General features: G+C 41.8%; 1 protein-coding gene across 2 annotated transcripts; it reads right to left on the reverse strand.

Moving 5' to 3' along the window:
* SLC35A3 (solute carrier family 35 member A3) lies at positions 1-26,524 on the reverse strand. Of its 2 annotated transcripts, none has more exons than XM_033151534.1 (8): positions 26,430-26,524; positions 10,630-10,834; positions 9,524-9,678; positions 9,280-9,402; positions 6,925-7,096; positions 4,493-4,611; positions 3,752-3,885; positions 1-1,186 (listed from the first exon to the last, which is right to left on the reverse strand). In XM_033151534.1, exons 2-8 carry the CDS (start codon positions 10,814-10,816, stop codon positions 1,096-1,098), a joined length of 981 nt encoding a protein of 326 aa, XP_033007425.1. In that variant the 5' UTR covers positions 10,817-10,834; positions 26,430-26,524; the 3' UTR covers positions 1-1,095. The 2 variants fall into 2 exon arrangements, with proteins under 2 accessions (XP_033007425.1, XP_033007423.1); XM_033151532.1 differs by lacking the exon at positions 26,430-26,524 and adding an exon at positions 19,048-19,069.

Genomic DNA, 26,524 nt, shown 5'->3' on the forward strand with positions numbered 1-26,524 from the left:
TTTTAAAGCTCTGTAATATAATACAGTATATTCACATGATATATCACCATGGCTCCAAAAGGAACGATTATACCTTTAAACATTTCCATGACTAATTTAAAAAATACAGTTTAAAATATTTTCAAATTAAATTTTGAAGCAATGAAATGCACTGTAAGGTAATTACAAGACTTTTTTCGCTTATATATATATATATATATAAATGATTTGCTCTTTGAACACACACATCCATATCTGGTGCCAACTCTGGCACTTTATCATAGCCTTTTGTTGAATGAAAGCACAGCAGCTATGCCTCTTCGATTTGTTTTTACGAAGCCTTTGGTCAGACTCAATGGTTGTGCTGCAGCAGCATAGATTTGTGACCTGATCCCTACATATACACAACACTTCTGGTTAATCCTTTTTATTATTTGTGGATTCAAATACTTCCTCTCTGGGAATCTTATCAAAAAGATTTCTCGTGACCGTAAGAAATGTGTATAGATACGTTTCCCAACACCAATTTCTGTTTACTTGTTCAGCTTTCTATATAAAATATTTAAAATGTTTGAAAGGAGAATGATTCAATCCTACTTTGCAGGGGTTTAAATCGGAATACCAAATCAGAAACGCCATGGTTGCACCAAGTCTTATTTCACTTTGATTTGATAATTACAAATATACAGCAAGTTTAAAAAAAAATACTAAGATGAAATCGTCGATTTGCAAAAAAGAAAAGAAAAAAGGTACAATTCAACAAATGTCATGTGCTCTTGCAAGAAGAGTGCATAGGGCATTTCTGCAGCTGTCAAATACAGTAAATAATTCTGATTTAACCTCAGAGTTCAAGCAGGAAGCATTTCTAATTGTAGGTATTAGTTGCAACATGTTCCCTTCAAGTTTTGTTCTAGGACTTCCTTCGTTTCCAGAGGTACATACTGTTTTCTGTCTTTCTGTAGTTTTGTCTCCCATAAACCAGTATTTTAATATGTTGTCATTCTTCAGATACCATGTAAACTCTTCCATTCCAGTGCTTGGTGGTCCTCCATATAATTATTTTGAGGTCCTTAATGCACAGTTTTTGCAAATAAAGGGCTGGCACTGAAGATTCTGCTACGCTTTAGTAGGATTCCCCGCAGGCTTTGGGTCATAACCATATAGGAATGTAGCAGCTATTACAAGAACGGCTCCAAGAAAAAAAACACTGAAAGTGAAAAAGAAGGGGGGGGACTTAAGACCATATACATTCATAAACTGGAAATCATTTACTTCAATGTACTGGTATTTATTTTACGACCAAAATGTTCATTAGTTTTGCTTTCCCCATTTCCCCATTCTTCTTACAAGCAGATTTCTGGCTTTTCTCTTAACCTGGTCTACCCTTACAAGCATACACCAGGACACCTACAGAGATCTGCAAAGGAACTGGAACTATAACAATAACAAAGTGATGAAATAGCACCTTATTAAATAGATGCAGTGAGCAAATGTGAGACTTCTGCACGGCAACACGACAGAACTTCCCAGCTTGCAAATGGTTACTGTTAAAGTCTCAAGATGTTGTCTGAGAGGGAACTGGACATAAAAGCCATTGTTTTGCCTTGGACACTTCCACAGGCATGGAAGACAGTGGCTCAGACCGAGAAGTCCAATATGCGTGCTGCCGGGTTCAAAATGGCTGAAATAGTGGGTATCAAAATTCAAAGTATCAAAAAGTTGCGGGTATCAAAATAGTGGTCTTTCAAAATTCAGGCAGTATGTACCTGCTCTGAGATATTCCTATTGGAGTTAAATATTTTTCTTCCGTTTCTGACTGAATGAACTGCTGGTGTTTTAATATTCTCTCTTAAAGTATGGAAATAAGGAAAGGAAAGATTCTAATCAACTTATGGTTCAACATGGGAACATAAGAAGCTGCCCGATGGGAAATCTAGACTGTTGGCTTGTCCAGCTCAATCAATGACTGGCAGTAGCAGGGTTTTATAAATGGCTTTTCCTAATCCTACCTGAAAATGCCAAGGACTGTAATAGAGATCACTGCATCGAAAGCATGTTACTGAGCTACAATCCTGCGTGTCAGACAAGGGAAACAGTTGCCAGGTGTACTATCAATAGTGCCCTCCTTGTTCCCTGGCTCCCATTCTAAAGAAGAAGATGACAGAACTTTTATTCACTCTACCAGATGGTGTAACGTGTCAATCACCCCTGAAGGCTGTGCTAGAGCACATGAAATTGCAGCTGAGCAGCAAGAAACTTTAGGCCAAAAATCTCCCTCCCTCCATCATAAACGGGAGCCAATATTGTATGCTTGTAAGGGTAGAGCAGCAGTTTTGTTGCCATAGCAGTTCTCTACACAGAAATCCTGACAGGCCAGTAATAGTCATACAAGCGGAAGAAGTCACTGATTTGGGGCTTGCAAAATCCTCAAGAGGTTTTCACAAAAAAAAAACAGTTTTGCTGAAGGAACTGCTTTTCCACCAGGAAAAATAGGACTCAGACTTGCTCAGAATGAATTACATCAAATTGAGCTTTTCACATCTGATGAACAGAACGGGAACAGCTCATCAATGGAAAAGAATCTCCATGAGAAGTGGATGGACCATGGAACCTGGAGCAGATAGACTGGCAACAAGTGACTTCAGCGCCATCAATAAAAGCCCAATCTATGTTGACCCTGCTAGGGGAGGCTTTGGAAGGCTTTAAATGGGCATGCCATTTGTGTGTCTAATCCCCATTAACGTTCTGAAAAACACCTAATCCCCACGAATATTTATTGTTTAGTTCGTTTACAGTTTGATTACAATTGCCAGGCAAATATTGATACCTGAGTATGTACTGTATTAGAACTCAGGATGCCCAACATCAGTCCAACAACAGATGGTGAATATTGGTTTCAAAAATATATACAGTCGTACCTTGGTTGCCGAACGCCTTGGAACTTGTATGTTTCGGCTCCCGAACAATTGAAAACTGGAAGTGAATGTTCCGGTTTTCAAATGATTTTTGGAAGCCGGGCATCCACCGTGACCTCCGATTGGCTGCAGGACGCTCCTGCAGCCAATCGGAAGCCGCATCTGGGTTTTCGAACAGTTTCGAACAGTTCTGGGAGTCTAACGGACTCCCGGAATGCATTCTGTTCAAGAACCAAGGTATGATGGTAGTAATTGAATTACCAGTGAAAATTAGTAGCAAACCAAAGCCAACTCTCAGCTAATGTTTTGCACTCTGGCATACTGAATTTGATGATTTTCCTTGTCTAGTTAATGTTTGAGCTATTAATAATGGGCTTCTGGTTGAACTGTAACTTTAGTTATTGTAGATCTTGCGGATAGCGCCTCAGATTTAAACACTAAACAAAATCAGGATCAGCAGATACAGAGATTATTATTATTTTTTTAGGGGGAAAGAGGTAGAGCTCTTTTAAATGTCTTACAGTTGCTATCTGAACCATATGTACTTGTAATCAAGTTCTTCTGTATTCAATGAAACTCACAATGAAGTTTTTTTGGGGGGGAGACACAAATTCATAAAAGCATGTGAAAAGGTACTGAAACAGTGACACAAGCGACCGTCAATGTGCATTTTAAAACCTTTGGTAGACTCCGACTAGAATCTATATTTTGTAATCCCCATAACAACCACCATTCGCCACATACAAAGGCTGCATCCTATTGCAAAGTATTTAGAGTGCGTACTAACCTAAGCAGTTAAATTTACTTAAAATCAGCTGAGACACAAATTTCAAGTTATTTATATAACATACTCTTACCTTGTAGGGACAAAATCTTGCAGCCAGAAGTATGAGATTAATGTTGACAGTATAATAGACAAAGATGTTGCAAATCCTTTTAAAATGTTGTCTGCATATTTTATAACAGCAGCTATAACAAGGCCTCCAAGTGCCTGACAAAACATTGAAAAGTAAGTTGTCATCATATTTGAAAACTTCTAAGAAGAGGCCTTCCTTACTATGCAAATAAAATGGAGACTGTCTTTTCAAAGACGGCACATCCCCCTTTGGCTTTTGTAAGTATTGCATTAAATAGGTATTTGTTAACACAAACATGTAGGGTGAGGAAGTGCAAAATTATATCACATTAATAATAGGGCTGTCAACTGATTGAAGAAAACTTAGTTGATTAATTGGGGTTTTGTTGATTAAATCTGCATATGAATAATCTGAAGTAAAAAAGAAACTATTATAAGATGACACCTGCACATGCCACAACTGTCTTAGAAGAGACATTATGCTTTGTGTTAGAAGTTTGATTTGGTGGTGTAATTTGCCATCATATGTATATTTCAATTTAGGAAAAATAATGTCTGATTATTGGGGGGGCGGCTTTTTAATAAGTCAAAATACTTTAAACTAGTAATTGAACTGAATAAAGATAATTGACCCTCCACAATAAGAAGCAGTAGCACTTATCCCAGAAAACTGACATGTTTATCCTGTGAGAGAATAAGTTCTGCTGGTTTTTATGTAAAAATGTAACTTTGGATGCATTACCTGCAGAACGACGACTATCCAGGTGAGCTGGTTATAACCTTGAAAAAACCCATTCTTCGATACAAGTTCCCCGTCATAAATGTAGACGCCCATCAAGCCAAATATGCTGCCAAAAAATCCTAAAAAAGACAAGACAGGTTTTTTAAAGCACAGTGAAACGAACGACAAAAATAAAAGAAGAAACTCTCTTAATTCACCTGCATGTACGTAGAAACGCAGGTTGGTCCCCTCCTGTGTCAATTAATGTGCTCATGTGGGGAATCCCAAATAATGTCCTGGTACTTGCAACTAGAATAAAGCTCTGTCCGTTTACTGGCAGGTGCTGGTCATAGGTAGAAAGTAAACTGGCTGCCTCACCTGTTCAAGGCCTTTGTTATGATTTTTTATCCTTAGCCGCCAGACCAGAGCGGGAACTCCCTCGCCCAGGTCCACCAACCAAGCCTCACCCTATTGATTGCCCATGACTGGGCAGTTTGAGCTTTAGACTTGGTGGGCTGTTCTGCCCTGCAATGTGGCTGGCCAGGGAATTTATGCCAGCTGGCCGCTTGGGCATGACTGCTCGCCACCCTGGGCCTGGTGTTCAGCCTGCGATGGTTGAAACTGGCGCCCACCCGGAGCAGGATATTATGATATTTAAAGCCCTAAACAACATGCTCACAGCTTATCTGCCAAAAAGAAAGTCTTAGATTTGAAAACATATTTATTAAAGCAAGTTTTTAATTGAGTCTGTTGCTTTTAAGAGTTTCCCCTTTTAAAAAGGCTATTTTGTTCTGAAGCTACTAGTTCTTCATTCTGTGCTTACGTTTTTGCATTTTTATTAGCTGCAAACTGTTTTATCCATCATTGCTTTTCTGTTTTATATACCTGAAGGAGCGTCTCCACCCCCATCGTTCTGCCCAGATACTGAGGTCCAGTGCCGAGGGCCTTCTGGTGGTTCCCTCACTACGAGAAGTGAGGTTACAGGGAACCAGGCAGAGGGCATTCTCAGTAGTGGCACCCGCCCTGTGGAACGCCCTCCCACCAGATGTCAAAGAGAAAAACAACTACCAGACTTTTAGAAGACACCTGAAAGCAGCCCTGTTTAGGGAAGTTTTTAATGACTGATGTTTTAATGTATTTTTAATCTTTGTTGGAAGCCGCCCTGAGTGGCTGGGAAACCCAGCCAGATGGGTGGGGTATAAATAAATTATTATTATTATTATTATTAGCTGCTTTGGGAGCAAATTATTACAGGAAAGCGGTGCGCAATTGTTGCTTGTGAAGAAAGCTGGCGTATACAGTTTAAAATAATTAAACAGAATAAAAATATGAGCCTCCCCACTTTTTAAGATCTGCTTTAAAATTCTGTCTTTCTTAGTGCATGGGCTCCAGCATGCCAGGGATGCTCGTGTGGGGACAGTTCCAAGGATTTCAATATATACATGTTCTTCTGTGTCCGCTGAACCCTTGGAACCAAACCCCTGTGTAAGATGCAATCATACTGTAAATGCATTTCTATTTTCCTGTGCTTAAAAAAATTTTGCAGTTACATTTTACTGTTATAGTTATTTTACTGTGTAACCAAGACTGGATTTTTCAATGCTGCCTTGAGTGCATTTAGGACAAAGGCAATTAGCAAAATTAATTCAACTGCTTACATGAGGTGTCACAATTGTACAGTCAATTCAGATCTAACCTATGAACTGGAGAGGAGCTTTCCTACAGGTTCATAATATATCTCTAGAAATATACATGCAATCATATTTTTAAAATGGCAGTCCATAATCCTGTAATCAGTTGTTGAGAAATGATATATTTTGTTTTAAACAAAAGGAATTCATGCGTGTTTTTATTACACATTTCTATTACAGACATGGGGGAGGGATTTAAGTATTCATCAAGAAAATGTTTGCAGGATACATGATATTCCCAGTTTATTTTTAAAATAAAGGCATAGTATAAATAACTGCCACATTACGATTATGCTTTAAATAGGAAACATGCAGTCAAATTTAATCTAGTTCTAGTACAATACATGAGCCAGGATCCAAAGAATTATCTGAGTTTTGCCCATGAACTTGTGACACTTCAGACGGAGTTTTTGACTTTTTAATCTTTAAACAGAGGACCCTCATGGAAAATGACAAAGCATTAAAAAAAATCCCCTAAAAGAGAATTTTAGTTGCACTGTGGTTTGGATCTTAGCCACTGTATTTAGCACCCATTAGATGATATCAAATCAAACAAAACAAGCTGACTCAGACGTTAAATGAACAACAATTACATTCCGAACAGGATGCAGCGTTTAGAGTTCCTGTTAGCAAAGTTAATGGCAAATTTGGCATATGCTTCTGTTAACAATTTAATTACACAAAAGCATGTTGAGGTACTCTGATAAGATTCTGCTATAAATCTGAATCTCCGTTCTGTGTTTCTCTCTAAACAAGACTCACCCAACTGAATGTTCCTGATCCATACTGACTGTTTTGTTTCTTTCAAGATTTTCTCAAAATACACTCCAGCAAATCCACTTGAAAAGCAGGCTATAAGTACTGCCATCAGGCCCACAAACTGTGATCCTGCTGAGAGTTCCTTAGTGGCCGCTTCTTGTGAATCTGATGGCCACTAAAGGAAACAAGCAAAATAAAACATGTATATTAAAATCGTACAACAGGTTGCTAAATATAATTTAACATAGCGCAGAAGTTGTGCTGACAGGAAGCGAAAAGAGGCAATGAAATACCAGATACATTTCCCATCCAGCTCTTGTTTAGTCCTTATTCACATATTTATACCCCTGAGCAGCTATTGATGGCATTCCAAGTTTGCAGTGAATCAAACTGTACTGACAATAGAATTGGGTTTTTAGTAAGTCCTTTTAAAAGTTGCATGCATAGGCATAGCCCTTCACATTTAAAAAGATAAATATTTTCGCCCAAATTAATGCCCACCATTTTGTTTTTGCAACTTTTTAGTTTGTGGCTCTAAACATATTCAGGCTGCCCTGATGTTTATGCAGAAACCAGTCCCACTTATCTCAATGAGACGTACTCTCATATAAGAGTGCATGTGCTGGTAGTTAAGCATGTTTATCTGAGACTAAGCCTTACTGAATACAGAGAGCCATGTTTCCAAACAAACACAAACAGAATTGTGCTGTAGCGCCTGCTAATAAAAACATCTAGTTCTTAACCCAGTCTTCTGAAGCGTTTTGGGGTTTCTCAGGTTTACTATTTTATTAAATGCTGTTTGTGTGTTATCTAACCAGGCAGTGGGCCTTCTCAGTAGTGGCACCCTCCCTGTGGAATGCCCTCCCTTCAGATGTCAAGGAGATTTAAAAAAACTACACAACTTTTTGAAGACATCTGAAGGCAGCCCTGTATTGGGAAGTTTTTAATGTTTGATGTTTTACTATGTTTTATACATGCTGTAAGCCACCCAGAGTGGCTGGGGAACCCCAGCCAGATGTGCAGGGAATAATACTAATACTAATAATAATCAACTAATCCAGCAAGTCACTCAACAGATGTTCAACACTGGGAGCACTGAATTCTATGTTTTGTAAGTGACCCTAAAGAACTAGGCACATTTATTGGTGACATGGCCTATATCTAGGGATCATGTCCTAGAACAGCATGCATAATTTGAACGTGTGAAAACATGTTTAGGACAGTATTTATTCTGCTACTTCCTTCCAAAATAACAAGATTATTAAACAAGATTATTATTAAAGAGTTGTGAATGTTTGGCCCATGTTGCTCTGCAGTTTCACCATCTGCTTATCACTGTTAAATTAATCAGGAGTTCAATGCACCCTTAAGGTATATCTGACAAATGAATTACAAGTAGAGATCCAGGGAGGGACGTTTATTGACAAAAGAGCTGATTGCAACTGTGTGCTATTTCTTTATTCCTCTTTTGGCATTTAATATCCAGTTATGGATTTTGTGACACGAACACAGAGAAAAGAGTTTGCCCAACTTCATTGAAACCAGGTTCAAACACATGAAATGGATCCTGAGGTTCTGTTGCACTTACTGATCTGCTTCACACAACATGCCAAGCCAAACGTTGGCTTAGGAAGACTGTGCAAAAGTGCATGACCCCGGAAAGAAACACCATTAGTAGTGGGGTGCAGTCTGTAGGCAACGTGTGTGAACATGTGTTCTATTACAACAGTTTTTTATCAGCAGAATAGAGAACACATAATATATCTTATCATGAGACTCTTTCCTGGCCAATCTTAAAACACCCTTCTGAATATGTTCCTAGAAGGTACCAATACATTTATTACCAATTAAGTGCCAAAATATCTGAATGTCTTGGATCTTCTTTGATATTTTACTGGGGCTATGATTTTGTATCTTGTACTCTGTATTGTCTCATTTCTCAGCTGACAGCATCTGCAATCAATGGATAAACTGATCCGGGAATCAACATTTAATAAGGATCCCACCCTTATTCTCTCATTTCTAAATATCAATAAAAAAACAATCCTCCCAGAACAGATTTAGGGGGCACAGAGGGAGAGAAGGAAGGGATGTTCCACTGTGCAGCCAAAAGTCCTTTGTTGGATACTACCAGTGCCTTTTTTCTATGGGGATGCAGGGGTACACATACCCCTAAACATTTTGTGAATCTAAGTTTGGCCTCATTGAGGGGCAGTATTTTAATATGAGTAGGATAATGAGAGTACCCCTAAACTTTTTTTTTAAAAAAACCACTGGATACTACCCCAGGTATTAAGTAGTAAAGCAAATAAGATCTACACTTTTAATATTCAGGAGTATGTTTATGTAAATATTTACCTGTACAAATGCAACTCCAGCCATCAAAATCACTAATGAAAGCCATTGATACACACCTAATTTCTTACTGAGCATGGACACAGAAAATAACGCAGTGGTAAGAATTTTCAGCTGATACGTGACCTGAAAAGACCAAATCAAGATGACTCTTGATTAATGACTCATTATTTGTGTGCACAGTTTTAAAAACAAACAAACAAACAAACAAACAAACAACAGCAAACTCCTCAAAAGCATACCATACCTGGTAAGTGGCTGCGTCTAGGTTTGACAAGGCAACATACAGGAGATTATTCTGCAGTGTGTAAATCCCAGAAGGAATAGCAAGTTTAAGTGTCTCCATAGGCTTATTAAGGATTTCATCATGCAACACTCTGTTCAGAGATCGTAAATTGCACTCTATGCAAAAAGAGAGGATAATAAATTCTTTGTAGGTTTAAAAATAGATTAGTGTGATCTATTAATTATAACTAGCTTTTTTGCTAAAAACTTTTAGAGCTTTGCTTTTAAACATGCCATTTCTAAGCAAAAATTTGCATAGCTATGTAGTTAATGTCAATTTACAGCAATGGGTTTTCTGCAGCATCTTCATTGCATAACTGTGCAAAGCTGACAATGGTGTCTCCCGATTAAGATATAGCAATATCTAGTTCTTGCTGATGAAGACATCTAACTCGTCTCTTCAGCACTAGGAACACTGGCAGCAAAATGAAGAAGTTGTTGCTGTGTCCAAAATACAATTCCGTACATTTCTAATACAGTGGTGCCCCGCTAGACGAATGCCTCGCTAGACGAACGGCATTCGCAAGCGGAAGGCTGCCCCGCAAGACGAAAAAGTCAATGGGGCTGCCTCGCAAGACGTTTTTTTTTTTAAGCGAAAACTAGCGGTTTTCGTCTAGCGAGGCACCACTGTAGTTAATTCAGGTGGTGAGTGGCAACAGAATTGTAGCAAAAACAGGACCAGCAAGAAACAAGAAGAATACAGTATTATAATTGTGGATGGGAAAACCTGAGGTTTACAGACATGGAATTTATTATTTATTTTTTTACACACACAAAAAGATTAAGAGGCCAAACTGACCCCCCCCCCCAAAAAAAACAGCCCCATGAGGTCTGAGCATGCTCATTAGCCTAGTTGTGGAATACAGTTGGGGGAAACAAAAAACAAGTAGGTGTGGGAAGAAGAGTGGATTTTTCTTTTTGAGGAAGACGAGTTCCTGCAACACTGAACAGGAACGTTTCATTTAGGAGGGAGGATACAATGCAGTATTTTGCTAAAGGTCCCACCTTGTATTGAAAAAAGTATTAAGCGCCTCATAACAAACAAACAAACAAATAGCAGACACCTACTGCTGTCTTTGTAAACCAACAAAATACAGGCTGTGATCTTCAAAAGCTCAGCAATAACCACTGCAGTTGAAGATAGATAACGAGGTCCTTCTTCTTTCAGTGTCCTTGAATACCGCATAGTCAAAACCAAGCTAGTTGTCTGGAATACCAAAATCCCCAAGGATAGGTATTTCAAGTTGGTAGACATAGCTTGACTATCGCTTTCCTGGTGGGGAAAAAGAAAACATACATATCAAATGTAAAAAAAGGGATTACTGAGTAGGCTAAAATAATATGTTGAAGCCTGTTTAGGAATTGCTTTCAGTACAAAAAGAAGTCTCTGAAGTCAAGGAGTAACGAACCAAGTTTTTTTTTTTTTTTGATGAAGCCACTGCATTACAGGTAGAACCAATGGTCTGTAGTGGCAGCGTTGAGCCAATGCAACAGAAACAATACAGTGGTACCTCGGGTTACATACGCTTCAGGTTACAAACTCCGCTAACCCAGAAGTAACGCTTCAGGGTAAGAACTTTGCTTCAGGACGAGAACAGAAATTGGGCGGTGGTGGTGCGGCAGCAGTGGGAGGTCCCATTAGCTAAAGTGGTGCTTCAGGTTAAGAACAGTTTCAGGTTAAGAACGGACCTCCGGAACGAATTAAGTACTTAACCCGAGGTACCACTGTACCTTTTTCTTGCTGACTTTGGCTGTTGCCACTTGCTTTAAGGACTGGTATTTTTGCTTTAAGGCATCCAATTTCGTTGTACTTGTACTTGTACAATGACAATAAATAAATCTTATTGCTCAGTCGGTTTTTCTTTGAGCCGCCTGCCAATTCCCCAATTAAAACTTCAAGCTACTCAAAAGCAGGAAGCATTTTGAAGACAGTTAAGAAAAACAAATGTGTCTTTTTAAACTATATACCCACAAATCAGCAGGTAGTTAAAAAACCACCCCATGTTACTATGGAGGGTATGTTTATTTTACAAATTTGCTAACAGATGGCTGGTTCTTATTTATAACCTGCCCTTCCACTTACCAAAGTAGCATTCAGTGCAGCCAACAACATTCATCATGCAATAAAACAATCAAAAGTCAAAGCAGTACAGCAAGGAAGTAACAGAGTCCACTTCAAATGCCAACGCTAACAGAAAGCCTGCTGGAACAAAATAGTCTGTGCGGCAGTGAAGAATTCCACTGCTGGTGAAAGCACTGAATGTCAAAGCAGGAATAGTGAATCTAGACTACAGTTCCCATCATCCTTCCCTATGGGGTTGATGTGAGTTGTAGTCCAAAAACATTGGCCTGGCCACAGGTTCCCCATTTGAAAATGGGGCATAGCAAAAGCTGATTAAAAAGCCAGAACTGTGTAAAAAGAAACTCCAACCTACTCTTTTACACTCCTTTAGAATTTCATCATGATTTTTCAAGAGCTGGTGGCTATTCTTCTGTATCTGAAGGTTTCATTGCCTCACCTTCCCCCACTGTAAGTCACATTTACACACATACCATACCCTCCAACATTTCTCCATTGAAAATAGGGATGCCCTATTCCATCATCAATCATCATCATCATCAGTAGTAGTAGTAGTAGTAGTAGTATCATCATACACCACCCATCTGACTGGGTTGCCCCAGCCACTCTGGGAGGCTTCCAACATATACAACATTAAACATTTTTTTAAAAAACTTCTCTATACAGGGCCGCCTTCAGATATCTTCTAAAGGTTGTATAGTTACTTATCGCTTGGGGGGGGCACATAGGGACATCCTAAGGAAAAGTGGGACATTCCAGGATCAAATTAGAAAACTTCTGTAAATCCAGGACTGTCCTTGGAAAATAGGGACACTTGAGGGTCTGACATACAACTTTAATACAGTGCTGTGTGTGCATATTTGGGCCAGACGTTGTCTCATGTAGTTCCATACTAACAGGAGCATACTGTTAATAAAGCAGACTTTGGAGCGTACTCTCCCCCCAAATGTAGACTTTATTAGGGTTGCACAAGAGTTGCATCGTGCCCTTAATACACAAGAAAGCTATGAAGAAGAAGAAGAAGAAGAAGAAGAAGAAGAAGAAGAGGAAGAGGAGGAGGAGTTTGGATTTGATATCCCGCTTTATCACTACCCGAAGGAGTCTCAAAGCGGCTAACATTCTCCTTTCCCTTCCTCCCCCACAACAAACACTCTGTGAGGTGAGTGGGGCTGAGAGACTTCAGAGAAGTGTGACTAGCCCAAGGTCACCCAGCAGCTGCATGTGGGGGAGTGGAGACGCGAACCCGGTTCACCAGATTACGAGTCTACCGCTCTTAACCACTACACCACACTGGCTCTATACAAATTGTCAGAGCCAGGCTGGGGCCATGGACAGCTATATCCAAATTTAATCTGCTGGAATCAATGAGGGAGAGGAATCCACTCTCAGGCTCACCAAATAGGCCCCTCTGTTTGCTGAGGTAACTTCTACAGATTACTTGAAAGGTTGTCAAAGGCATCTATACTTTGACAATGACCTTGCTGGCTTCCTGTTGCAGCAGAACAAAATTTAAGTTTCTCTGGGGATCAATGCAGGCATTTGAAGACATGGTACCCAATTGAATGAAAAGACGTGCGATACTATCCTGGAAGGCCAGGAACACTAACCTGGTTGACTTCAGTGCCAATTAGCTGATGTTTACAACTGGTTTGATCAGATCATAAAAGGAACCCACTCCCAATTAGTTTCAATGGGTCTGATTTGAGTAGAATTTAGTTGGATACAACCCTCTGATCCCTGATTCAGGATACAAACACTTTGACTTTTGAGGGTTACATCTCCATCAGAAACTAGGCTATACTGCACTATTTTGCTTCTCTCTTAACTAGTACATTATTCAAACTTAATCTCCAATTTCACCAAGATAAAGACTCCCCTGTTTTTCTTTATTTCTGCTTTCTAGTTATCTTGGAATCTGATTGTTTTGTTTAAGGTACAGGGCAGATCTGGGTTACATGCCAGGATTTATCATCTCACAATGGAGAGCTATTGCTCTTTGGGGTGTAGCACCTGAAAGAAACTTATTCTGGCTGCCATCTCTATCTCAGAACAGAGCCTACATCTCTGACCTTATGGCTCCCCCCCCCCTCCGATTCATGTTTGATGAAGAGTTGTGCAGAACTCACAAGCTTGCCAAAAGGTTTTAATTATTTTAATTATTTTTTTCCAAATTATAACAAATCAAACCAAATTACTTAAATTTAATACAATTTCTTAAAATCAGGTTTCCTGCTCCTGTTGCAAACATATGTCCATAATTTCCCCTTCCATACCGCTTCCTTTCTTACTTTGTCTCCTGCTGACATCCTTCACTTGACATTAAACCAGCTTTTTTCACCTTAACAAAGAGCAAGCTTGCCAAAATGCTGTGACATTTTGGTTGGCCCTTATAAAGGTATTTATCTATTTCCTTTTTAAAAAAATTGTATACTGCTCTATCATATATATATATATATATATATATATATATATATATATATATATATATATAGCAAAGCAGTTTACAGCAACATAAACAAAAAGCCATACCATAAAGCCACAACAAGTTATTATATAACTAATTATATTGTTAACATCGCGTGAAGTTAGCCTCCATCAAGGGGGCAATCACTCAGCAAATCAGTTTATCAAATTTATATTTAAAATAACAATTTTGTTTGGCCCCTACAATTTCCCACCCCGACAACTTATCAAACTTTTCTCATCAGGAAAGTCTTCTGGGTTTGAGTGTCTACGTAGGTCTGAGAAGAAGTAGGGCAAAACGTTTTCCCTCACTGCTTTTCAGGGCTCCTGGGATAGCTCAGTTGGAAGAGCACAAGTTTCTTAACATCAGGGTTTGGGGTTTGGACCCCACATTGTGGGCCCTTCCAACTCTATAATACTATAGTTTCGTCTCGGTCAGAAGTTCAGGAGTTCTCTAGGCTCCTGTTATAGGAAGAGAAAGGCTAGTTTTCAGGATATTGTGGGTGACAAGCTTTTTGGGAGGCCCTCTACTTATTAACCCTCGATAAAGCCTTCATGGAAAGAAAAAGCTGCCACCTATCTTGGATTTGTTCGTGCCTGAACCGCAAGGCCTCCGTCAGGCCGTTTGGCTCTTACCCCATTCCAGCTCTTTACCCCATAACAGAGAGGGGAAGTTGCTTGCCCCCGGGAGAGGTGGGAAATGGGGGACTTGCTAACCTTCTCCATTGCACTGGTTCCTCCCAGGCTAGGCGCCACAGGGCTTCCCTCTTGCCGCGCTCCAGGACTGCCTCTCGTAAGAGGATGAGAGAGATGCTCGGCAAAGAGAGGAGGCTGAGGTTCCTCCTGTGCCTCTATAGAGGGGGTAGCTGGCATGAGCTGCAACACTGCTTGCAATGATGCCAAAAGTCAGGAAAGAAGAGCCCCTCTGGGTACAAAGCCTTCAATGCTCTCCTAGGGCCTGGTTGCTGCTGGGTGCCATTTTGACAGGGGAGCCAGGCCAACCTCCAAGTTATGTATTAAGATTGGCTGCAGTTCTCACTCAGGGCCACCAGTATGCAAATGAAGGATTGAGAGCTGTCGTTCACTGATTGGTTAGTTAATTGGAATTTGTTACTGTTACAAGTTACTTAGTATTATATAAAGCAGCCAGCTATGCTGTTGTGTCAGACACAAGGAGCAGTTCTAACTGCTGTAATAAAGAGGTGTGTTGTTCATCCATCTTTCCCACAATTCAACACTCCAGCCTTCTTGGCCTCCTCCTTCTCTGCCTCCAAGGCAGGAAGGGGAAGAGCATGGAGCTCAATGGGCTTGCGTAGCTCCTCTGCTCTCAAGAGGGCAGCGTTCCCTCCAATGAAAACAGGGACATCATTATTATTATTATTATTATTATTATTATTATTATTATTATTATTATTATTATTATTATTATATTTATACCCCACCCAATTGACTGGGTTGCCCCAACCACTGTGGGTGGCTTCCAACAAACATAAGAAAACCTAGAAAAAACATTTAAAAACTTCCCTTTACAGAGCTGCCTTCAGATGTCTTCTATAAGTCTGCATAGTGACTTATCTCCTTGGCTTTGGGGGGGGGTTGCATAACTCCATAGCCTCCAACATTTCTCCGATGAAAACAGGGACATTATTATTATTTTACCCCACCTATTTGACTGGGTTGCCCCAGCCACTATGGGTGGCTTCCCACAAATATAAAAACCTACATTTTTTTCTTTTAAAAACTTCCCTTTACAGAGCTGCCTTCAGATGTCTCCTAGTGACTTATCTCCTTGGCTTGGGTGGGTGGGCGGGGGTCACATAACTCCACAGCCTCCAACATTTCTCTGATGGCAATAGAGACGTCCTAAGGAAAAGCGGGACATTCCAGGATCAAATCAGAAACCCAGATGGCTTCTGTAAATCCAGATCTGTCCCTAGCAAATAAGGACACTTGGAGGGCCTGGGGCAGAGGGAGGCTTGCAAAAAATGTTCCTCTGTGCGTTCTCCAATGGCCTCTTATCAGCAGTGGGGTGGGTGTATGGGATGCTATGGCAGCCTTAGGAGAGGGCCTGAGATGATTTTGGCTGGTTAACATACGATACCCTTAAATGTGTCGCGGGAGACCGGTTTGGTTTTGCTCTTATTTTTATTATGCATTTTGTTTGTTTGTTTTCCAATAGTATTTTTATGTTGCAAACTGCCCTGTGATCTATGGCTGCAGAGTGGTGTACAAATTTAATAATAGTACAGTAGTAGTAGTAATAATAATAATAATAATAATAATAATAATAATAATAATAATAGATGGTCGCCCAAGCTGTTCAAGCCCTCAACCTGTCCTGTCCACACTGCCTCGGAGGGCAGGAAATTATGAAGGCATGAAAAGGTCAGGTGCTGGCTCTTTCTTCAGCAAGCTCCTATTACTTGCTAGCCAGTCACGGATGCTGAATAGCCTCTTCTTTTGATAACCCTGAGAAGAAATCCCAGATGCGATAAATGCCTCCCACTATTTGTACTTTCCGGAAGCAATTAAAATGCCTTTTAAAATGCCTTTTTGCTCCAACAAGCTTTTCCAGTTGGCTGAACAGATCTCTGCTAGGGGTGTCTGTTTTGTATTGTTTTTTTAAATTAATCTTTTCTTATTTTTTTACACTGTTCTTAATGGTTTTTACTAGGTTTTGTAAATTGATTTTAGATATATATGTGAAACTCAGTATAACAATGCTGTGGCACTTTAGGACAAAAAAATTTTTATTTTAGAATGGCACCCAATACTTGTGCTTTTTCTAAGCATATACCGGTATTAAAATACATGTAATAAAGTTTTTTTTTAATCTGCTGCCCAGATAACCAGCAACTTTTTGCTTGACCAAAAGGTTTTTTTTAACTGATTAATATATCGATCAACTGAATACTGCAGTCTTAGTCAAATGTGAACTTTATGTCCCACAATGCTTATTTCCCAATGACATTTCAGGGAAAAATACCTGATGGGTTCTTGCCTTGAGTTTTCCGGAGCAATGTGGATTTAGAGCTGAAAACCAAAGCTTGGGATAGAGGATTATAGCACAAAGTGGCAGTAGCTGTCACTAAGACTAGAAGGAAGGAAGGAAGGAAGGAAGGAAGGAAGGAAGGAAGGAAGGAAGGAAGTTTACAGCCAGGTGACTTTCCATTCCATCTGTGACCAATTTCACCTTTTCTTTACACCTTTTCTATGGTAGATGATGCCATCTATTGTAGATGAACCCAATGGATGCCTGGTACCCAAGAAGAGGATGATTTGGGAACAGACCCAGCCTTGATTTCAGTGTTAACTGAAAGCAGAAGAGCTCAGGAAGTAATATTTCATGAAACTGTATGAGTTGCTTATGGAAACTTAGGTGAAGAAATGCTAATCTGACTAGGACAAAAGGGAATGAGAACGATTATCTGTGGGTTTAAAAAAAACTGTTCAAGGATTAGAAGAAATAGCTGTAAGGGAATAAGATAGAAATAATCCCACAGGAAGGAAGAGTTACAATATTGTAAGGCATCCTGACACTCTGGAATGGTGCAAGGCATAAATGAATTTGTACATTTGTAACATTTCAGTTCAAAGCCAGACGTATTTCACACTGACCAGCATTTTGAGTTTTGCACAAACGTCCTGGAAGTGAAAAGAACACATCTAACTGATCGCCGAAGAATTTATGCTTTTGAATTATGGTGCTGGAGGAGACTCTTTGAAAGTCCCATGGAATGCAAGAAGATCAAACATATCCATTCGGAAGGAAATCAGCCCTGAGTGCTCACTGGAAGGACAGATCCTGAAGCTGAGGCTCCAATACTTCGGCCACCTCATGAGAAGAGAAGACTCCCTGGAAAAGACCCTGATGTTGGGAAAGATGGAGGGCACAAGGAGAAGGGGACGACAGAGGACAAGATGGTTGGACAGTGTTCTCGAAGCTACCAACATGAGTCTGACCAAACTGCAGGAGGCAGTGGAAGACAGGAGTGCCTGGCGTGCTCTGGACCATGGGGTCACGAAGAGTCGGACACAACTAAACAACAACAACAACTGTTCTTAGAGTTCTCCTGCACATATTTTATATTTGTATAACATCTGAACAACTAAACAAAACACAAGCCAGGAAGAAATACCAATTTAAATTTTCATGAACTACCTTAACATACGAGCTGTTGAATACAGCCTAATAAACAAGTTGTCCAACAGAAGACAGATGGCCGTTTCTCCTGAACAACAAGTTTCTCAACTTTTATGTCAAACCAGCTTCGGCTGGTGGCCCAGCTATGCCCTTATCTGGACAGGGATAGCCCAACTACTGTTGTCTATGCTCTGATAACCTCAAGGTTAGATTACTGCAATGTGTTATATGTAGGGCTGCCTCTGAAGACGGTTCGGAATCTTCAGCTGGTGCAGAATTCAGCAGCCAGGTTGCTCACCGAAGCAAGACGGTTTGAGCATATTACACTGATTCTGGTTTGACTGCACTGGCTACCAATTAGTTTCCGGGCCCTATTCAAAGTGCTGGTTTTGACCCATAAAGCCTCAAATAGCTCAGGACTAATTCTGCATGTTCAAGTAGATTTTGGGCTTATGGTAATCAAAGAGAAAAACAACTATGCCACATACAAACCACTTTTGAAACTAAGGGGATTTTCAAAAGTGATTTGCAATATAGCATAAAAAGCAGCACACAGATCTAATATTTGAAGGTGGGGGGGGGGGCAAAAATTTCTTTGACATACCTAATTCCTTTGGCATACCAGAAGTCGCTCTTTGGATCCTCACCCCCATTAAGAGTTCAGCCAGCAAGAAACCCCCCCCCCAACATATTCAGCACTGTTAGGTATTTTCTTAAGAGCATTCTTAATAAAAACATATACGGTAGAAAATGGTTTAAAAAAATTAAAATTAAAAAATTACCATAGAGATATACTAACTTCAAGTATAATCTTCTCTCCGTTAGCTGCCATTTCAAAAACTGAAATGTAAGGCACATAGAATTATTCAGTCAACCTTGCTGGAAAAGAACGACCCATCTGGTATCAGTTGATAAGTTCCATGGCACATTTTCTTCCCAAGCAGTCTTACAAGAAAGCACAAGATTTCCAAGTTTTGTGTATCGTCAGCTTGCTATACACCAATTTTTCTTGCTGTCGTTCTTCTTCAGCAAACACCAACCTTTGTAGCATACGCAAAATGATTTCATTTTCTTGTAGGGAAAATGTTTTTCTAAGTCAAGAGGTGACTCCAAAAGACCGATTCCTCATGTGGACACTTAAGTAACTTGCACACAGAAAAGCATTCGATGCTATGCTGTACCTAACACTGCATATAAGACAAGTGACGTGTCAGAAATTGTGTAACTGGCAAACAATAAACCACTCACTGCGAAGCACAGCCCGTTGAGAGATATTTATTTATATACCGTGTTTCCTCTAGATAAGAAATCTGACTAAAGATCTTCAAAACAGAGACTCAATTCCACAAAGCACTTTATATACGCTAAATATTTACGAACATAGAAACTTGCAACATAAGGTTTAACCCTGCTATGTGTCTATGTAAATGGGCAACTATAAAATGTTTCCAAGACGCAGCTTGATAACCTTATTTGCACCTTTAGAACGGTGCATGGTACATGAAAGACCAAAATGAATGGAGTTTTGCTCAGCAGCAGAGGATATGGTGCATTTTTATTATATTCAGCAGTATAATTTTGGGGGTAAATATTAAATATCTATAACCTTGTCAAAAACAAGGTAAGAAGAAGAAGAGTTTGGATTTGATATCCCGCTTTATCACTACCCGAAGGAGTCTCAAAGCAGCTAACATTCTCCTTTCCCTTCTTCCCCCCCAAAACAAACACTCTGTGAGGTGAGTGGGGCTGAGAGACTTCAAAGAAGTGTGACTAGCCCAAGGTCACCCAGCAGCTGCATGTGGAAGAGCGGAGACGCAAACCTGGTTCCCCAGATTACGAGTCTACCGCTCTTAACCACTACACCACACTGGCTTTACCAATGGTTTTTTTGGGGGGGGGGGATATGGTGGCAAAAAGCAATGGGTTCAGGTTTTAACGCAGGGGTTTTACATTGGAAATCTTCCTATTTGTAGAAACTACTGGGCAACACAACAAATTAGCCAAGGGAGACTTTTAGAAAACTAAGGCTGAAAAGCCTGCAACCTTGTACTGAACTCAACAGAACTTATTCCTGAGCAGGCATGCATAGGATTGCACTAAACATTTAAGCCTTATGGGATAGAGGCGTTAGGAATTAAAATAGGAACTGTGATTATTCAGATTTGAAGATAAAACCTTGAACATAAAGGTACTGTGAGTGTGGTGCATATGTTTGCCCACCTTATAATAATAATAGGCTAAATCTGGGCTGGCTGCAGCATTGACTAGGTCTTTGGCAGAGTTTCAGCCCCTGGGCCCCTCCTATGTTAGTTGAAAACTCACCAACCCCCTAGTGGTGAGCTGTATCATCAGTGTCCCCCTAACCCAGTGGTTTTCAACCAGGGTGCCGTCCTGAAGTGCCTTGAATGATGGTCAGGGGTGCCGCGGGCAACCCTGGCCTCTGTTCCTTTTTTCTTCCCTCCCTCCTCTGATGCCCTCTCGCGTCTCTGCCTCCCAAAGGCTTGCATGGCTGTTTGTTGCAGCAGCCCTGGCTACAAGCTCCCCCAGGCGAATGGTGCCTCTGGGGCTGGCCAGGGGGTGCTTCCCAGGCCCCTGTGGGGCAATTTTAGGAGGCGCCTCTCTTTGGGGTGGGGGTAGGGCAGCTCAGAGACCAGGGGCGGCAGCAGTGGCTGCCTAGAGGACTCCCAATGAGAGGGGAGAAGAGAGGAGGCTGGGGGAACACTCTACAACTGAGGGTGTTTGAAAAGGGGTGAGGGGGCTGCTGGCTCTGCAGGCAAGGGGTGACATAACTGAGCTCCTGAGCCCCAAAGGGGTGCTGCAGAAGGAACGTAGCTGGTCAAGGGAGCTGTGGACCCAAAAAGGTTGAAAAACTTTGCCCTAACCTCGGGGCAGCTTGGAGCCACCATTTAAATTCCTCACAATGCTTCAGTGTATGAATAAAGGCTAGTCAGCACATGCACCAATGACACTGGCCTACAGAAGGGGTCAGCAAACCTTTTCAGCAGGGGGCCCGGTCCACTGTCCCTCAGACCTTATGGGGGGCCGGACTATATTTGGGGGGGGGAATGAATGAATTCCTATGCCGCACAAATAACCCAGAGATGCATTTTCAATAAAAGGACACATTCTACTCATGTAAAAACACCAGGCAGGCCCCACAAACAACCCAGAGATGCATTTTCAATAAAAGGACACATTCTACTCATGTAAAAACACACTGATTCCCGGACTGTCCGCGGGCCGGATTTAGAAGGCAATTGGGCCGGATCTGGGCCCCAGGCCTTACTTTGCCTACCCATGGCCTACACCAGGGGTCAACAACCTTTTCCAGCCGTCGGCCGGTCCACCATCCCTCAGACCATGTGGTGGGCCAGACTGTATTTTGGAGAGAGAAAAAGAAGAACAAATTCCTATGCCCTACAAATAACCCAGAGATGCATTTAAAATAAAAGGGCATATTCTACTCATGTAAAAACACACTGATTTTTGGACGCGGGCCAGATTTAGAAGGTGATTGGCCGGATCTGGGCCCCAGGCCTTAGTTTGCCTACCCAGGCCTACACCCATCAATGTAAACATGGTACTGTAGTTCTGTTTGTTCAAACCTCTCTCTAGTTTAGTATTTCCAACGTCAGACCTCACTTGCAAGTACTTTGCAGAGAATTACAACTTTCCCCTTCACGTTGTCAAATCACTTGTTTAATTATTTTAAAAGCTTCTCCTGAGCCAGAATGCATTTTTAAAATAAATTAAGACTGAGGTCCCAGTAACATAGTGTGAAGGTAGAAGAAATCTAGTCAAGTTTATTATTCTGTCATGTTTGGCTTGTTTATCTGCCCTACTGCCTGTCTGTTTCGATTGTGTACTTAAAAAAAAAAGTTGTATAATCACTTAAAAACACGCAAACACAATTGTAAACTGCCTTTAGCAAATTTTCAAGCAGAAAAGCAGGATATGTGAATGAATAAATACCCTCAGTTTTCCTGCTCTACTTGCTATCGCCTAACCTCACCCACCTTTCTTCCATACTACCGAAATTAAATTGCAAGAGGATGAGAGTTGTGGTCCAAAACATCACATCAATGCACACTTCCAGATGACACCCAGCTCTACCTCTCTTTTAAATCAGAACCAGTGAAGGCAGTGAATGTCCCGTGTGAGTGCCTGGAGGCGGCTGGAGGATGGATGGTGGCTAACAGATTGAGGCTGAATCCTGACAAGACGGAAGTACTGTTTTGGGGGGACAGGGGACGGCGGGTGTGGGGGACTCCCTGGTCCTGAACGGGGTAACTGTGCCCCTGAAGGACCAGGTGTGCAGCCTGGGAGTCATTTTGGACTCACAGCTGTCCATGGAGGCGCAGGTTAATTCTGTCTACCAGCTCCATCCGGTACGCAGGCTGAGACCCTCCCTGCCCGCGGACTGTCTTGCTAGAGTGGTACATGCTCTAGTTATCTCCCGCTTGGACTACTGCAATGCACTCTACGTGGGGCTACCTTTGAAGGTGACTCGGAAACTGCAATAAATCCAGAATGCGGCAGCTAGACTGGTGACTGGGAGTGGCCGCTGGGACCATATAACACCAGTCCTGAGAGATAATAATAATAATAATAATAATAATAATAATAATAATAATATGTTATTTGTACCCCACCCACTCTGGGCAGCTTCCATCAAATATTAAAATACATTTAAAATATCACAGTTTAAAAACTTCCCTAAACAAGGCTGCCTTCAGATATTTTCTGAATGTCAGGTAGTTGTTTATTCCCTTGACTTCTGATGGGAGGGCGTTCCACAGGGCGGGCGCCACTACCGAGAAGGCCCTCTGCCTGGTTCCCTGTAGTTTTGCTTCTCGCAGTGAGTTTCCGAGCACAGTTCAAAGTGTTGGTGCTGACATTTAAAGCCCTAAACAGCCTCGGTCCTGTATACCTGAAGGAGCGTCTCCACGCCCATTGTTCAGCCCAGACACTGAGGTCCAGCTCTGAGGGCCTTCTGGCGGTTCCCTCATTGCGAGAAGTGAGGTTACAGGGAACCAGTCAGAGGGCCTTCTCTGTAGTGGCGCCCGCCCTGTGGAACGCCCTCCCATCAGATGTCAAGGAAATAAGCAGCTGCCCTATTATTAAAAGACATCTGAAGATAGCCCTGTTTAGGAAAGTTTTTAATATTTAATGGTGTATTGTTTTTAACACTCGATTGGGAGCCGCCCAGAGTGGCTGGGGAAACTCAGCCAGATGGGAGGGGTATAATAAATTATTATCCCACCCATTTCACAGTGTGACACAAATCTCACATGGCCTGGGCTGCGATGCAACATCATCTATAGTTATTTCAACAAAGCACTTGGCAAAGGTAGATGTGTTTTTCAAAGACTGATGACAGCAGCAGTAGTACTAACAGTTGTAGGCAATTATTAGTTTGACTTTCAACTCAGGGGTGGGCAGAGTTCAGGCTTGCTGCATGTATTTTGTCTCTTCCTAGAATCAAAAGATTACCAACCAGAGTCAGGTGCAAGAGACATAAAACGGTTGTTTGCATGCATAGGACTACTAGAAAAGAGCTTACTTTCTTTTGCAGCAGAGTCCACTCCTAGTTACTGGTACTTCAACTTTTCTTCATTTCAGCAGTCTAATTGAGCTGGAAAAGTCATTTTGCTGTTGCTATTGTTAAACAATCAGGAGTTGGAAACCCTTGCAGATCTACTGCAACTCACACAGATTTGCCAGTAGATCCCAATACGCCCTCTGTCTACCTCACCCCGTAATCCCTGCCTTCCTTTTGTAAGCCACTGGGTCATTTCTTATCTCCCTGTTGACATCCTCTTTCGTCCTCCTGTTATTTTTTTCTAGTTCTTGCTCAAAAATCAAATTCTACTTCTTAATCCTTCAGTTCCCCTTCAATAGTAATTCTACAAAGACACAGATATTTTTGGATACTTTCCAAGATCACCGTCTCTCCCCGCCGCCAAATTTCAATTACCAGGGAGGATATGAGAAACCTGTTTCACTGTGCTTTTAATACTTCTGGAAATTGTACAACCTAATTGCGTGGGGAAACCTTTCAAAGAGGCATTATAGAGAGTCAGGCTGTAACCTTAGTGTAAAACATGTGATACATCTTCAGTCTCCTCTATTCCTCCCTGCCAAATAGAAATTCCCTGACACAATACACAAAGGTGTGATTAGATGGCTGCTATTCAGCTATCAAGTAAGGAAGAGCGCAAAACCAGAATCCTGATACACAGGAAATTCTGGGCCTCGTAGGTTTACATTACTCCACAAATTAGCTGTTACTGTGCACACACAGAGAAGCAGGAGTTTGGTATTGACTTAGGAGTTCCTGCGTCCAACTCTCTGTGGCAAAAGCAAATGGAATCGTTTCCCTCTCTTTATTCACAAATAGTACATACAATGTTTTCATTGTGTAAATGTCACTCCATGTTTTCTCTTTGTATAATATAGTGATAGGCACCAGCTGGTAAAGTACACATAGTAACTTTAGGCTGAAATCCTATACTGTACAGTGGTACCTTGGGTTAAGAACTTAATTCATTCCGGAGGTCTGTTCTTAACCTGAAACCGTTCTTAACCTGAAGCGCCACTTTAGCTAATGGGACCTCCTGCTGCCGCTGCATGATTTCTGTTCTCATCCTGAAGCAAAGTTCTTAACCCAAGGTACTATTTCTGGGTTAGCGGAGTCTGTAACCTGAAGCGTCTGTAACCTGAAGAATCTGTAACCCGAGGTACCACTGTAACCCATACATATTTTCTTGAGAGTAAAGCTCAGTGAGACCACACTGCACTTTTCCTAATATTTGGACAAATGTGCCATTAATCCTTAGGTACAGTGTAAACTGAATTAATACAAGTGTAGTAATTCTGGGAGTTTCTGCTGTTTGTGTCTTTTTCATATGCAAGGAATGGCAGCCCTTTTTCGTTGCATCTTTCCCAGTGTTAAGCTTCAAACTTCCTCACAACCCAGTTCCTTACCTACCTACACCCCTGGGCTACATGCTCCTGGCTTGCAACAAACTAGCATTTATTATCTGAAGAAGTGTGCATGTACACGAAAGCTCATACCAAGAACAAACTTAGTTGGTTTCTAAGGTGCTACTGGAAGGATTTTTTTTTTTTAAGCATTCATGTGTTAAAAAAAACCATAGAGAAGTTGCTGTTGTTTCTAATTAACTGCCATGTACCATCTCCCTGTGTTCCTCACTTGCCAAAGTTCAAGTTACTGGAATCCAGGCCATCTGAGTGTTCAAAGAACTCAATGCACAATAGTAATAAATTTGTTTCTCAACAGTCCTTCAAGTTGAGCCCATCAACAAGCCGCAACCTATTTGGCAGGAGACAGGAGTGGCATAAGGCACAAAGGTATGGCAGGATGTCTCTTAACTTCATGCATCCCTGATTCAAATGGCTCCTTAATTTTTGTAAGCCTCAAGCTTAACTAGCCAATTCTAAGCTCAGCGGTCGCTTTCCTTGGCGCCAGACATTTCTAAAACAAGAATCACAGAACTGCAGAGCCGGAGGGCACCCCAGGGTGTCATCTAGTCCAACCCCCTTGCAACCCAGGAATGCAGCCCACAGCGGTCCCTGGGTGGCCTCAAACCCCCAACAGCCAGACACGTTGACCCACTGCACCAATCACAGTACTGCAGAGTTGGAAGGGACCTCGGGGGTCATCTAGCCCAACCCCCCGCGGCGCGGGAATCTTTGACTTGAACCTTTCACCCTGAGATCAAGGACCTCATGCAACACCGGCTGAGAGCTGTCTCCCAGCCAAAAAGTCCATCTTTTATCCTGGAGGGGAAAAATCAAAGCTCCTCGAGGGACTCCAGAGGGCAATGCGCAAGGCGAAGCTGAGAACACGAAACTTTCCTTTCCTTGCCGTGACCACACAAAGCGTCAGGCATGGCTGAGAACGGGCTCGCTGCTTCTGGCTGCGGTTGGGCGGGACGGCACTCTGCACATGCTCGGAGGGACCACCCGCGTTCGGTGGGGGAGCCCAATCCCTCGGGGTGGGGTGGGGGGTGCTGAAACCCAAGACGCCCCCCACCCCAAAGAACCCCACCTCCTACAGGTTCGCATCCCCTCCGGGGCCCGATTCCTCCCGCTGCCTCCCTCGGCGAGGAGCTGCCCTTCCTTCCCGCCCGAGTCTCCTTCGCTTCCCATCCTCACCTGCCGCGCGGGGAGCCTGGCGCTCTTCCCTTCCGGGTGCTGCTTTCTCCCCCCCACGCGCCGCCGCCGCCGCCATCCACTCCCGGTCCCGCCCC

This window comes from Lacerta agilis, chromosome 6, assembly GCF_009819535.1.
Source record: "Lacerta agilis isolate rLacAgi1 chromosome 6, rLacAgi1.pri, whole genome shotgun sequence".
Taxonomy (NCBI): domain Eukaryota; kingdom Metazoa; phylum Chordata; class Lepidosauria; order Squamata; family Lacertidae; genus Lacerta; species Lacerta agilis.